This window comes from Schistocerca gregaria, chromosome 6 (genome assembly GCF_023897955.1).
Source record: "Schistocerca gregaria isolate iqSchGreg1 chromosome 6, iqSchGreg1.2, whole genome shotgun sequence".
Classification (NCBI taxonomy): domain Eukaryota; kingdom Metazoa; phylum Arthropoda; class Insecta; order Orthoptera; family Acrididae; genus Schistocerca; species Schistocerca gregaria.
The window spans coordinates 526,489,546-526,505,326 of NC_064925.1; the positions used below are offsets into that span (position 1 = coordinate 526,489,546).

Sequence of the window (15,781 nt, forward strand, 5' to 3'; positions counted from 1 at the left end):
GAATATTGCCTTTTACCCACCACTCCTTCTCCCCCTCCCCCATGTGGGCATCCTCGCTCTCTCCTTCCAAACCCTTCTCCCCCGTCCACATCTCGTTCACCCTCCACCCCCTCCTGCCTTTCTCTACCGCTCCACACCTCTCCCCATCTCATTCCCATTTCCACCCCACTCTTTTCTTGCATCTCCCTCCTCGTCACACTGGACTCGCATTCGGGAGGACCATGGTTCAATTCCGCGTCCGGCCATTCTGATTTAGGTTTTCCGTGATTTCCCTAAATCGCTCCAGGCAAATGCCGGGATGGTTCCTTTGAAAGGGCACGGCCGACTTCCTTCCCCGTCCTTCTCTAAACCGATGAGACGGATGACCTTGCAGTTTGGTCTCTTCCCTCAAAACAGCCCAGCCCAGTCCCTCCTCATCTCCATCTTCTCCTATCTTTATGTCCTTCCTCCCCACCTCCCCCCTCCCTCTCTCTGGCTCTTCTAAGACATAGCTTCTGAACTCCTTTCATCTCCTTGTGCAGCCACTGAGTCAAAAGACCTGCCTTACCCTGTCCTGTTACCTGATCTTCACCTCGTGCATCCTTCCCTATGCACGACCCACCTCCATATTCCCAGGCAATTGCTACTGATAATCAACCACACAGGTGTGTGTGTGTTTGTGTGTGTGTGTGTGTGTGTGTGTGTGTGTGTGTGTGTGTGTGTGTGAGAGAGAGAGAGAGAGAGAGAGAGAGAGAGAGAGAGAGAGAGAGAGAGAATGTATCTTTGTACATCTGCTTTAAAAAAAAAGTTGGTTATATGTATACTGTTTACTGTTGATGGTGATAAACATATCATTTAGAAGCAAAAGATTCAATTATTGAAAAACTGCATAAAATAAAAAACATGCATGATGGGAAACTGCCTTTCATTCATGACTTCGTTTCCTTCAAATCCAGGAAAAGAAAGAAAATCCATGTACATTTACTGCTTCCAATGCAAAGCAAAAACTTGGGGTTGATGGTGTCATTTTTACAGAATGACAATATGCACAGAGCACATATCGGGTAGTCAGAGAACCAGAAGAGTAAAAATTGTTTCACGTTCAGTTGCATGACACCTCATATAGAAAATAAAACATTTAAATGAAATAAATGCTAGGGAAAAAAAATAACGAGGACCTAATTTTACTATAAACCTGCTGCACTGCATTATTTAGTTGGTCCTGTGACCAAAGAAAGACTGTTTTTTTTCTCAGTTCCAAATAACTTTGATCAAATTTGTGTTTCACTGTCCCACACTCACAGCCTAACAGAGATGAAACTTTGGCAAAGAAAATTAGATCCTGTGTCATTTGATCCAGAACGTGGACATGATGCGCAAGAAGTAATTAGAGTTTAATCCTCAAGTAGCATGCTGTTTTTCATAACACAAGCGGATCTGTGGCATACTTTGTGCACGTCTAAAGAATAGCTGTCTTTATGTTATCAAGGTAAACATATATTAGCAAAATCATAGTTTAATCTTTATGTAACTAAATAATGATAAAATAAACTTACTTAATATTAGCTAAAGCACTGTTTACATGAACTGTAATGAAATAAGCTTTCATTATACCACACTGTTGTCACAGACAGGTGTTACCCCTCAGTAATAATGCACTCCAAGCATTAAATTGTGCAGCTGCATCAGATCCTAGCCATCTGCTTGTTTGATTACTAATTATCTCGTAGACACCTGCCTCATTGTGCGTTTGTGCTGCTAGCTCATAATCTGCAATTTTCTTGCACAGATCGTAAATTTTTTCTCTCCCAACTTGGTATTTATTTTATAATACTCCTGCTGCTAGGATGTATGACAACACAACTTATCACTATGACAGCTGAAGCAATAAGAAAGAAATGGGTATGGGCTTGGAATCATGAAAAAAATGATGGAATGGTGCAAAATGATATTATTTGTGAATGGCACACTTTATATATGGGCACGCCTGCTCGAGGATTAAAATAAGGAAATTATCTGCAGATCATTTATTAAAAAATACACTGCATTTGTTCTCACCTTCTGTTGCCATGCTGACGTGTAGAAAGGTGGTACCAAGTATGATAAGCCTAAAGAAAGGGGGAGGGGGGGGGGGTGAGGTAAATATGCTTAAGATTTCTCCTTAAATATGATTAACATCTTGATGTTCCACAATGCTGTCTTTATGGTCCTTCTGTGTGAAATGTTGAGCATGGACCATCATTAATTTAAAACACACAAAAGACAGTGCAAGTGTGACTACACGTGAGAAAGCATTTGATGATCATTTAGTTGCCATACTGAAGTAGCAGTTCGCAGCAAGTCATCAATAGCATAATAACAGTCAATCCAAATGAGATCCAACAATGTGAATCAGGTACTTCAGTGGCTGTTACAATTAGAGCATTCCAGCAGATTAATTGAGAAATCAACATGCAGAGTGATGAGCACCAAAGCTGTCCTCTGTGTGAGAGACTGCTATCAACTGCATGTTTATCCCAGTTGAAATGTTGATATTTACACCTGATTACTGTTCTCTGTTTTATTCTTCACAGTCTGTTTCTTAGTGGTTTCTTACATTATATTATGTAATTATTGTAGTATGCCATTTCCTGTGTCTGTACTCTGGGTATGTCTATGATTGTAGGATTTCATTGGGTGGTGTGAGCAACCAGTCTGATATCAGAGGACACAGGCGCACATATATTGGGGCAATGCCAGGACGTATCATACAAGGCCTTAAAAATGTTGGAGTGAATAATCCAGTTTTTCTGTTGGATGAAGTAGACAAGCTGGTATGTCTTGAATAAGAATGAATAAAGTTGGCAATTATGTAAAAACTTTGTAATTGTATATAATGATAATAATTATACTTATTTTCATGCAGGGAACAAGTGCTGTAAATGGAGACCCAGCAGCTGCCTTACTGGAGGTGCTTGATCCTGAGCAGAACTGTACATTTGTTGATCATTACTTAAATGTTCCGTTTGATTTATCAAAAGTGATGTTCATTGCAACAGCCAACACCACGAAAACAATACCTCCAGCATTACTCGACCGTATGGAGGTGATACACATACCAGGCTACACACAGGTATTTGGGTTCAACTTTTTAGTTGTTTATGCACTCATTTGTGATGTTAGTTCCCAACTTCATTATGATCCTGATGTTTACAGGAAGAGAAACTTCATATTGCTACAAGGCACCTTTTCCCAAAACAGTTGGAACTCCATGGACTGACAAAAGAACATTTGCAAATTCCAGATGAAAGCTTCAAGTTCATGAGTATGTAGTATTATCTTTGAATATGAATTAAGAAAAAAATGTAAATTTCATGAATAAAAAAATAATCATTTGGTAAATATCATATTTGTGTAATTGTAAAGAAAATAATGTTAACTCTTTTCAGTTTCTGACTACACACGTGAAGCAGGTGTAAGGACACTGGAACGGAAGATAGGTGCCCTGTGCCGAGCTGTTGCAGTGATGGTTGTTGAATCAAAAAATTCAACGAAGCCACTGAAATTACCTGTTGTTTTGACTGAGGCATCAGTGGAAGAAATTTTGGGAGTGAGTTTAGAATTTTTGTTGACAGTATATTGTGTTGTTAATTGTATAAATAATCAAAGGATGTTCATGAATGCTGATCAATTTGTCTGCTGGACAAAATTTTAGATGTATTTTTTCTATTTCGTTAGGGTGTAATATTCTAAGAATGTAAATATCAAATTTGATGTTTACTATTCTGAAAAATTATAAAGTTGTCCGTTTTAAAATTTAATATTCCATTGACAGCAGGAGTTAAGAGATGTTAACACTTACTTTGTCTGTTGTGATGAAAAATATTCTTCAAGAGTAAATGCATAAAGAAGTGTAGTAATTACTTTTCTGGTATTTTCTAGTGCTCTGTATTAAAAGATGTTTGTCTCCCTCTATACTCAAAACAGGTGTTTCCTTCTCATCCTCAATCTGTGATCTGTCCTTCCTTTTTAATTTTCACCAACTCGTTTCTCTCTCTTCCTCAAGAAGGAAAATATCAGTTCCTAAAACTAGGTTAGTGTCATGTATTTTTGTATAAGCCTATTTCCAGTACTGATATTTTGCCTGCTGAAGGTAAGTTCTTGTTGTGGTCTTCAGTCAAAAGATTGGTTTTCTGCAGCTCTCCATGTAATCTGTTACATCTAAGTCTGTTCATCTCCGCATAACTATTGCAACCAACATCTATTTGAACCTGCTTACTATATTTGAACTTTAGTTTCCCTCTGTAATTTTTACCCTCCACAGTTCCCTCCATTGCGAAATTGACAGTTCATTGGTGCATCAGAATGTGTCCTATCAACCTATCCCTTTGTTTAATTGAGATGTGCTGTAACTTGATTTTTCTCTTGATTCGATTCAGCGCCTTCTCATTAGTGACATGATCCACCTGTATAACCGTCAGTATTCTTTTGTAGCACCACATTTCAAAAGCTTCTATTCTCTTCATGCCTAAACTGCTAATTGACAACTTCCATACAAGGCTACACTCATGACAACGTCTTAACACACATCGGAGTTCATAATACAGTATAACCCCACTTTTATGTTCCTGGAATTAATGTTTTCCTGATGTTTATGACATTTTTTTATCATTTCTGTCAAATTTTCTATGTCTACAATGTTAAATTGCACCTGATTTTGCATCAACATATTTATAATTTTCCTGCAATGTATGCATTACCAAAAAAAAGTTTGTGGAGGAAAAAATGATGCTGGCATTATGTTGGTCATCTAGTAGTGTTTACATACATTATCTGGTTAAGTTTCTTGACACCAGGGCACTCTACTCAGCAGTCTTGAACTGGCAAATGTGTAAATATTGGAACAATTCATGCCATCTCTCCCACGACTGCCGAGCTCTACTTGACATGGTGGCTGATGGGAGTAACTAGGTTTGTTTGAATAAATATTTCACGACCAATTACAACCATTTCCAAACTCTCTCTACTCCACAATTGCAGTTTCGTGATTGTTGTGATCATTGTATCGCCTTTGTCAAACCATATTTAGCATGAAACTACCAGGCAGATTAAAACTGTGTGTCAGATTGAGACTCGAACTTGGGACCAAATTTGAGTCTCAGTCTGGCACACAGCTTTAATCTGCCAGGAAGTTTCATATCAGCACACACTCCACTACAGAGAGAGTGTTTGATTCTTGTAACATATTAAGCGTGTTTCAGTGTTTGGCCACTTGTAGCACTAGTTGACACCATCATTCACTTTACATTGCTCAAATGTGTTTTATGTTAACACAGTGCCAGTCACGTGTGTGTGTGTGTGTGTGTGTGTGTGTGTGTGTGTGTGTGTGTGTATGTGTGTGTGTGTGTGTGTATGTGTGTGTGTGTGTGTGTGTGCGTGCGTGGGCTGAGCATAGCAGGTTTCGAGAAATTATTCTTGTTGTTAAGAGCAGTATTGACATATGTATTTTTTTGTGATGTTACACAAACAGTGTGTGTGGTTTTCCTCATAACTGAGGAAGCAAAGTACCTGATAACCTCAAAAAGTCGACTACACTGCAAGAGACGCAGAATATTCAAACACCACACGAAATACTTATGTACATATTTACACTTCACAACAAGAAAAAATTCTTGAAACACATTATTTAAATAATGAATGACAGCTGTAGGCTTTTAGAAACATCGATTATGACATATGAAATTGAGTCAAACTGTCCTACTTTCCAGACAGTTATGAGTTCCAGTCACATCAGCAGTTTTTATTGGATAATAAACCTTTATTAGATAATAATCAAGCCCCCTGACAAGTCTTTTGATACCTGTTATGTACATACACTACTCACAAAGTACGAAAATGCAAGGGGGTATCCTATTCGTAACTTTTACAGCTTATAAAGTTATTTTTCACATTTTACATTTTCCCTCATTTTACACCTCTTTTTAGTCCCTTGAAAAGTGTAAAAGCAGGGTTTTGCTGTACTTAGATTTGTATTAGACTTTAAAAAATTTATCTTTTCCAAAATGACATGTTGTAAAATGACAGAGCGGGATTACACTTACTGATTTGATTGATTCCATGTAAACTTGAATACTTGATACCACAGTAGCATTTTCTACTTGCACGCTGTGTCCACTGTTTAGCTTGTGTATTCATATGTTTACAACTGTATGAACTTCATTTCAATTTACATTTAGATATTTAGGTAACTCTCAGTTACTTATACAATATTATTATATAAATGAGTGTATTGTAGAACAATTTTTGCATTATGGTCATGTTAGTAGTCAAAATATTGAGTGTTATTGCCTTTCTACACTGCAGATCATAGTAAAATATTTAGAAATATTATGACTGTAAGAGATGATGCAATTTATGTCATGTGTAACTTTTGTAAATCCTTAAAATTTTGATTGTAATTTTGTCAAAATGATTTTTCCAGTAACGTAAAATTACTTTGCAATTATTGTTATGTTATTTAAGACAGCACTGCAGAGATAACATGTGGCAGTTGTAGAATTTTCCCTCAGCGTGGAGTGCAATCTGTACCAGTTAGCATAATTTTTACAAAGCTGATTGTAAATTTTTCAGATAAAGTCAGAAATGTATCATGTACATCAATTAGTAGAGTCCTACTCATGGAAACTAGTCCATGCTACAAAAGCTTCAACTGCAGCGCAGTCAGTTTTTCCCCATTGACAAGAGATTAAAATCAAAGTCAAGTTGTACTCAAATAGCAAATCTCATTTGCTCCTTTCTGTGTCTCGTTTCCTACTCTAATTACCTCAGCAGTGTCTGATTTAAAAAGACTACATTCCATTGCTTTTGTTCTACCTTAGTTGATGTGTATCTTATAATTCTTTTCACATCACTATCCATTCCATTCAACTGTTCCTCCAAGTCCTTTGCTGTCCCTTAAAGAATGACATTGTCTAATTTCTCCTCCTTGAACTTTAATTCCATTTTTGAATTTGCCCTTGATTCTTGCTCAGTATACAGACTGAATAATATTGGGGATAGTCTAAAACCCTGTCTTACTCCTTTCTCAAATATTTTTTCTCTTTCATGCCCTTTGACTCTTACAACTGCAGTCTGATTTGTATGCAAATTGTAAACAACCTTTCACTTCCTATATTTTATCTATGCAAACATCCAAATTTCAAAGACTGTAGTTCAGTCAACATTGTCAAAAGATTTAGAGAAATGTATAAATATTGTAAAGTAGATTTGCCTATCCTCAGCCTGTTTTTAAGACAGTTTGTCAGTATTGGCTTCTTTCTTAGATTTTTTGGCCGATGTTTGTTTGATGATTTTTCTGATATTTCACCAGCTGACATTGTCAAAGCTCCATTGCCTATTGCAATAGAGGGAGAAGATTTGACAATGCCAACCACTCATATTGGCGAAAGATCAGTAAAATCATCAAACAAATGTTGTCTGAAGAACCCGAGATAAAGCCAACAGGCAGTTTGTCAACAAGTGGCCATGAAAGCCTTCATAATTTTGCAGATCAGTATTGCTTCGTGTGCGCCTACATTTCTCCAGAATCCAATCTTCTCAAAGGTCAGCTTTAACAGTTTTTCCATTCTTCTGTAAATAATTTTAGTATTTTGCAATCATGATTTATGAAACCGGTGGTTTGGTAGTATTCACACCTGTCAGCATCTGTCTTCTCTGAATTATTATATTCCTCTTGAAGTCTAAGGATATTTTCCTGCATCACATTCTCGTCACTGAGTGTATCATATTCTCGTCACTGAGTGGAACAGTTCCGTAACAGCTGTCTCTTCTGAGGATCTCTTTAATTTTGGAGATAAGTTATCTACTTTGTCATATTCTTCTCACAGTATCATATCTTCCACCTCATCTTCACCTACTTCCTCTTTCCATAGTATTGTCCACATTTTATTTCCCATTCTATAAACCCTCTACGTATTCCACCTTTCGGTTTTCCCTTTTTTTAGTTCTGGCTTGCCAACATAGTTCTTGATATCCGTACAGTTGCTTCTCTGTTCTCCAAAAGTTTCCTCAGCTTTCCTGTAGGCAGAATTTGCCTTTCCCTAAATATTGCATATTCCTGCTGTCTCACATTTTTCTTCTACCTGATTAGCTATTTTGCACTTCCTGTCAGGTTCATTCTTTAGACGTCTATATTCCCTTTGCCTACTTCATATGGTGCATTTTTATGTTATCCCATTTCATCAATCAAGTTCAACAGATCCTGTGTTATCCAATGATTTCTACTAGCCCTTGCCTGTTTACCTAGATGCTCTTCTGTTGCCTTCAGTACTTTGCCTTTTATAGTAATCATTTCTCCAGTTTCAACCTAACATTACCCAATACTCCCACTGAAACTTAATGCAGCATTTGGTTTTTCAATATATGCAGCCCCTATTTCCTTAATTTTGTACCTTTTTGCTATTTATTCAGTCTTAAGGTAAGTACTGTGCCCAGAAACTCCATATTACAAGTTGGTCTTCTTGAGAATTTCCTTTTTGATGTTGTTGTTGTTGTTGTTGTTGTTGTTGTTGTGGTCTTCAGTCCTGAGACTGGTTTGATGCAGCTCTCCATGCTACTCTATCCTGTGCAAGTTTCTTCGTCTCCCAGTACCTACTGCAGCCTACATCCTTCTGAATATGCTTAGTGTACTCATCTCTTGGTCTCCCTCTTTGATTTTTACCCTCCACACTGCCCTCCAATACTAAATTAGTGATCCTTCGATGTCTCAGAACATGTCCTACCAACCGATCCCTTCTTCTAGTCAAGTTGTGCCACAAGCTCCTCTTCTCCCCAATTCTATTCAATACCTCCTTAGTTATGTGATCTACCCATCTAATCTTCAGCATTCTTCTATAGCACTTTTTGATACAGTTATCTATTATGTAGTACATAATGTTTGAAAGCTAGACATTTGACACTCTGTAGTAGCCTTGGTGGCTTGGTTTTCTGTGAATAAGCATTGGACCAAGGCAAATTTTTGCTTCTGGTGGAAGACATCCTTAGAGGCAGTGGAGATTTAGGTGGGTCATTCTTCAATGTAAACTGCTTTATAAAGTGAATCAATGCACACTGTGCTTGCTTAGCAAGCTGAAACTCCTGAACAGTTTATTAACAGCTGTAAAACAGTCAAATTATAATGTTATCTGATGATTGAGAGAGATCACAGAATCATGCCATAATTTTTATACAGCAGAAGTGTGACCCAGTTTGCTTTATGTAGCACTATGAGGATAACAACATCTCTAATTTTAGCTCTTCCTCTTTTCTGTTAAAGTAGTTGGTGTGCTTCAGATTTCTACACCCTCTATATAATTCCTAGCATACTAATTATCTGCCCTTGAGGAAATCAAATTATCAGAGAACTGAATTTGTTTCCTTCTCGTCTCAGTGAATGATATGGTACTGCCGATTTATCCTTGTTGCCCAGATGACAGTCGTTTTTATTTACTTTAATATGAGTGTTAATGCTCGTTTGGTAGTTCCTATATACACTGAATTTTGTATACTCGTGCAATGGCAAGTTGGTGGTACAATTTGTTTGCGATAATCAATAAATAATGCACTTTTCTTGTTGAACACTGTGCCAATACTGTGTCTTCTTAGCACTCTGCTGGTGGTATCTCTGACTATTCTTAAAAATGAGAGGATATCTTCTCCTAGCAGGTTGTTTTCACACAGAAACTGGAGTCTTTAGCGAAGTAGCATCCTGTTAATCTCTGCCGTAGTAGGCACTTTGTAACACAATCTCTTGTGTTATTATTTTACTAAATTTTGACTTTGATCATGTTACTAATGGCCTAAGGGGTTACTTAAGCAATCTGACTTAGTTATTTATTGATCTCCGAAACACATCACTCTACCTTTAACAGGCTTCCAAGATTATTTCCTTTCAGTGTCATTCACTGGACCTAGGTGTGTTCTGACTTACAAAGAGCACAGATCAGTGCAGTTCACACAGTCGATAGTGTGGCCATTAGCAGCCTTGTGGCAAGTGCAGAGAATCTGGAGTGAGTGCAGCACCTGCTGGAGGCCAGCCTGGAATTGTCATACTTGGCTGAATTTGAATTAGTGCACTTTGTGCCTCAGCATCTCTGAATTTGTCATTGTATTCTTTTACTCATTGTTCAATATACAGATTGAATAACACTGGAGATAGCTTACAACCCTGTCTCTCTCTCTTCTCAACTATGGCTTCTCACACATGTCCTTTAAGTAATAACTAGTCTGGTTTCTGTACGAGTTGTAAATAACCTTATGCTTTCTTCATTTTATCCCTGTTTCCTTCAGAATTTCTAGTCAACATTGTAAAAAGATTCCTCTAAGTCTATAAAAGCTGCAAACATAGCTTTGTCTTTCTTCAGTCTATCTTCTAAGATAAGTTGCAGGGTCAGTATTGCCTTGTAGGTTCATACATTTATCTGAAAACCAAACTATTCTTCCCCAAGGTCAGTTTCTAACATATTTCCATTCTTCTCATATTATTTTGCAAGCTTGACTAATTAAACTTGTGGTTTGCTAGTATTAACTACTGTCGGTACCTGCCTTCTTTCAAATTGGGGTAACTACATTGTTCTTGAAGTATGGGAGTATTTCACCTATCTTATACATCTTACACACAAGGTAGACTAGTTTTGTTACAGCTGGCTCTCCCAAGGGTGTGAATAATTCTGAGTGATTGTTTTTTACTTCTAGGCCTTGTTTTGACTAAGGTCTTTCAGTGCTCCAACAAGTACTTCTTGCAGTATCACATCTCCCACCTCTGTAGTATTATCTTATAAGTTTGTATCTCTTTTATAGTCCTTCTGTATATCTCTCCAGTCTTGTCCACCATCCTGTGCTGCCACTACCACTTTTGTGCTTGTTGCACAGAAGCCTCCTCAGACCAAAAAAAAAAAATCAAAAGTCAAAGGCAAAGAATTGCTCAATGATAAAGGCAGGAAGTACATCGTCTGATGATGGCGACATCATCCCTGCTGATGTCTCTCTCAAATCCTCTTCAGAGGCGACGGACCTTGATTTCGGACTGGGGCAATTTTCTAGCCCCGAGACTGAGCCTCCGCCCACTGCTGTTTACCGTGTTTGCGGCTTCAAGATCCGACTGACTACCTTGTGACTTTACTGTCTACAACATGGAATTATATGCAACCTTGAGGGCACTTGGGCAGATGAGACAGGCTTCAAGTACTAAATTCTTTGTCTTTTCCAATTCTCTACATGTCCTCCACCGTCTGCAATGCCTGTACCCAGCAGATAAAGAGTCCTGTATATCCAGGACACTCTCCTCCAACTATAATGGCTGGGAAAGGAGGTATCTTTCTTCTGAATAACAAGGCACATGGGTATTGTGGAGAACGAAAAGGAGGATGTTGCAGTCAAGGAGGAGTGTCCTGATTCCCCCCCCCCCCCCCCCCCCCCCCCCCCCCCCCCCCACAGCAATGGCCATCGTGCCATGTGGCCTTTGCTGCAGCTGGGTGGAGCCTGTGGGGAGGGCCCCTGGTCAGAGTGGGTGGCATCAGGACGGATAACTTGAGATGAAGCGTAGTCCATCATCTCTTGCTGGTCGTGAAACATCTGCAGTCCCTAAGCAATCATGAGCTCAATTCAACGCACAGAAGTACAACCCCAAATCATTTCCCTCCTTGGCCACACCATGGGAGGAACATCAGGCTGAGGATGGCAGCGGATCTTATTCGCCCCGGTACCTTGTATGTTCAAGAACTGATTGAAAATCTTTCATGACAATGAAGCCTCAGTTTTTTATGGAGAATTTAGAGGACAAGTTCGGGGAGGTGGAGGGCTTGTCCAAAATGAGATCTGGATCAGTCTTGATCAAAACAGCATCCTCTGCCCAGTCACGGGAGTTACTCGCTTGTGACAAGCTGGGGGTGTTTCTGCAACCATCACGCCCCATAAGAGCTTAAACATGGCCCAGGGTATCATATATCACAGAGACCTTCTTTTGCAGTCCAACGATGAGCTGCGGGTCAATTTAGAGCGGCGAGGTGTACATTTCGTCTGTGTCCACCGGGGTCCGAAGTATAATCAGGTTGCCTCCGGTGCCTGAATCTTGGCCTTTGAGGGTGATACATTGTCCGAGAAGGTCAAGGTGATGGTCTGCGGGTGTGATGTAATGCCCTATATCCCACCTTCGATGCAATGCTTTAAGTGCTGGAAGTTCAACCATGTTCCTGTTGTACTTCCAGTGTCACATGCCGAGATTTTGGACTCCCATCACGTCCCAATATTCCATGTGCTCTGCCTCCCATCTGTGTCAACTGCAGAGAGCACCATTTACCTCGCTCGCCTGACTGCAGGATTCTCCAGAAAGAAAGAAAAGAAAATCGTGGATTACAAGACCCTAAACAGACCGACCTACACTGAGGCTAAGAGAAAATTTGAACACCTGCATCCCGTGTGTATGACATCGCTTTACGCTGCCACAACAATTCTGGCACTATCAGCTCCGCCAACCCAGGTCACCTCTCAGATCCGGAAGACTACACCTGTACCCTTGAAGGTGGGGGGGGGGGGGGGGGCATTTCCCTCCCTGCATGTTGCTCCTACACCACCTACTTCGGGAGCAACAACCCCCCAACCATTGGGGAGGTCCGCCCAGACTACTAAGCTGGAGAAGTGTAAGTCTTCTTAGGCTTCTCTAGCTGGGAAGGGGTCCCTTGGGTCACTCCCTTCCCAGATTTCTTCTAGTGGGAAAGACGACACCTGCCAGTGGCTGAAGAGCCCAAAAGCAGCTGGTCGTAGGGCTTCACTCTCATCCTCGTCCCAGACACTGAGCCAGTGAAACCCAAGGAGCAACGAGGGAAATCCAAAAAGAAAACCCCTAAGACCAAGAAAATTGCAGTGTGAGCCACACCACCGCTTCCTACAAGCTCAGAGGCTGAGGATGGGGTGGAGATTTTGGCGTCTGCTAAGGACCTAGATCTCGCCAGACCCTCAGACACGATGGATATAGATGGCCCAGGCGTAAACTGCTTCATTGAATGTTCCATGCCTTCCCAGTCTCATGATGTCATCCTCCAGTGAAATTGCAGTGGTTTTTTTCACTGCCTGGCTGAGCTACGGCAACTATTAAGCCTTACGCATGCTATCTGCATTGCCGTCCAGGAAACCTGGTTCCCAGCAATGCAGACCTCTGCCCTCCACAGCTATAAGGGATATTACAGGAACAGTAGCGACTATAATCGTTTGTCAGGTGGAGTTTGTGTTTATGTCCCAAACTCGGTCTGTAGTGATCCTTCAAACCCCTCTTGAATCTGTGGCTGTCAGAATAAGTATGACACAGGAAATAACTGTCTGCAATATAGGCCTATATCTTCCTCCATATGGTGCAGTACCCTGAATGTATTAGCTGCACTGAATGTATTAGCTGCAGTGACTGACCAACTCCCTAAACCTTTCCTACTTCTGAGAGATTTTAATGCATATAACCCCTTGTGGGGTGGCACCATGTTTACTGGCTGAGGCAGAGATGTCAAAACTTTACTGTCTCAGTTTGACCTCTGCCCCTTAAATACTGGGGCCACCACACATTTCAGTGTGGCTCATGGTAGTTAATTGGCCTTTGATTTATCAATTTGCAGCCCAGGACTTCTCCCATCTATCCAATGGAGAGCACACAACGACCTGTGTGGCAGTGACCACTTCCCCATCTTCCTGTCACTGCCCCAGCATCAGGCACACAGACTCCTGCCCAGATGGGCTTTAAACAAGGTGGACTGGGGAACTTTCACCTGTGCTGTCACCACTGAATCTTCCCCATATGGTAACATCGATGTGATGGTTTAGCAGGTGACTAGCACAATTGTTCCTGCGGCAGAACACGCGATCCCTCACTCTTTAGGGTGCCCGAGGCATAAGGCAGTCCCTTGGCGGTCACCGGAAGTCACTGAAGCAATTAAGGAGTGTTGGCGAGCTCTACTGCGGCCTAAGTGGCACCCTTCCCTGGAGCACCTGATAGTCTTTAAACGGCTACGTTCCCGTGTTTGCTACCTTATCAAACAACGGAAGAAGGAGTGTTGGGAGAGATGAAGTCTCCACCATTGGGTAGCACATGTCACCTTCCCAAGTCTGGGCAAAGATCAAATGTATTTTTGGGTACCAGGCCCCAACAGCTGTCCCAAGTGTTACCATCAATGGTGAGTTATGTACTGATGCAAACGTGATTGCCAAGCAGTTTGCTGAGCATCTACATCTACATCTACATGACTACTCTGCAATTCACATTTAAGTGCTTGGCAGAGGGTTCATCGAACCACAATCATACTATCTCTCTACTATCCCACTCCCGAACAGCGAGCGGGAAAAACGAACACCTAAACCTTTCTGTTCGAGCTCTGATTTCTCTTATTTTATTTTGATGATCATTCCTACCTATGTAGGTTGGGCTCAACAAAATATTTTCGCATTCGGAAGAGAAAGTTGGTGACTGAAATTTCGTAAAAAGGTCTCGCCGTGACGAAAAACGTCTATGCTGTAATGACTTCCATCCCAACTCGTGTATCATATCTGCCACACTCTCTCCCCTATAACGCGATAATACAAAACGAGCTGCCCTTCTTTGCACCCTCTCGATGTCCTCCGTCAATCCCACCTGGTAAGGATCCCACACCGCGCAGCAATATTCTAACAGAGGACGAACGAGTGTAGTGTAAGCTGTCTCTTTAGTGGACTTGTTGCATCTTCTAAGTGTCCTGCCAATGAAACGCAACCTTTGGCTCGCCTTCCCGACAATATTATCTATGTGGTCCTTCCAACTGAAGTTGTTTGTAATTTTAACACCCAGGTACTTAGTTGAATTGACAGCCTTGAGAATTGTACTATTTATCGAGTAATCGAATTCCAACGGATTTCTTTTGGAACTCATGTGGATCATCTCACACTTTTCGTTATTTAGCGTCAACTGCCACCTGACACACCATACAGCAATCTTTTCTAAATCGCTTTGCAACTGATACTGGTCTTCGGATGACCTTACTAGACGGTAAATTACAGCATCATCTGCGAACAACCTAAGAGAACTGCTCAGATTGTCACCCAGGTCATTTATATAGATCAGGAACAGTAGAGGTCCCAGGACGCTTCCCTGGGGAACACCTGATATCACTTCAGTTTTACTCGATGATTTGCCGTCTATTACTACGAACTGCGACCTTCCTGACAGGAAATCATGAATCCAGTCGCAAAACTGAGACGATACCCCATAGCTCCGCAGCTTGATTAGAAGTCGCTTGTGAGGAACGGTGTCAAAAGCTTTCCGGAAATCTAGAAATACGGAATCAACTTGAGATCCCCTGTCGATAGCGGCCATTACTTCGTGCGAATAAAGAGCTAGCTGCGTTGCACAAGAGCGATGTTTTCTGAAGCCATGCTGATTACGTGTCAATAGATCGTTCCCTTCGAGGTGATTCATAATGTTTGAATACAGTATATGCTCCAAAACCCTACTGCAAACCGACGTCAATGATATAGGTCTGTAGTTAAATGGATTACTCCTACTACCCTTCTTGAACACTGGTGCGACCTGCGCAATTTTCCAATCTGTAGGTACAGATCTATTGGTGAGCGAGCGGTTGTATATGAGTGCTAAGTAGGGAGCTATAGTATCAGCGTAATCTGAAAGGAACCTAATCGGTATACAATCTGGACCTGAAGACTTGCCCATATCAAGCGATTTGAGTTGCTTCGCAACCCCTAAGGTATCTACTTCTAAGAAACTCATGCTAGCAGATGTTCGTGTTTCAAATTCTGGAATATTCCATTCGTCTTC

At 40.7% G+C, this 15,781-nt stretch overlaps 1 protein-coding gene across 1 annotated transcript in view; it reads left to right on the top strand.

Annotated features, from left to right (window-relative positions):
* LOC126278596 (lon protease homolog 2, peroxisomal-like) overlaps positions 1-15,781 on the top strand; it is a 132,735-nt gene that overhangs the window by 105,277 nt on the left and 11,677 nt on the right. Inside the window, exons 9-12 of the mRNA XM_049978816.1 lie at positions 2,645-2,792; positions 2,885-3,091; positions 3,175-3,283; positions 3,408-3,568. Of these exons, the coding sequence (XP_049834773.1) occupies positions 2,645-2,792; positions 2,885-3,091; positions 3,175-3,283; positions 3,408-3,568 (625 nt within the window). The remainder of the gene's footprint in view (positions 1-2,644; positions 2,793-2,884; positions 3,092-3,174; positions 3,284-3,407; positions 3,569-15,781) is intronic.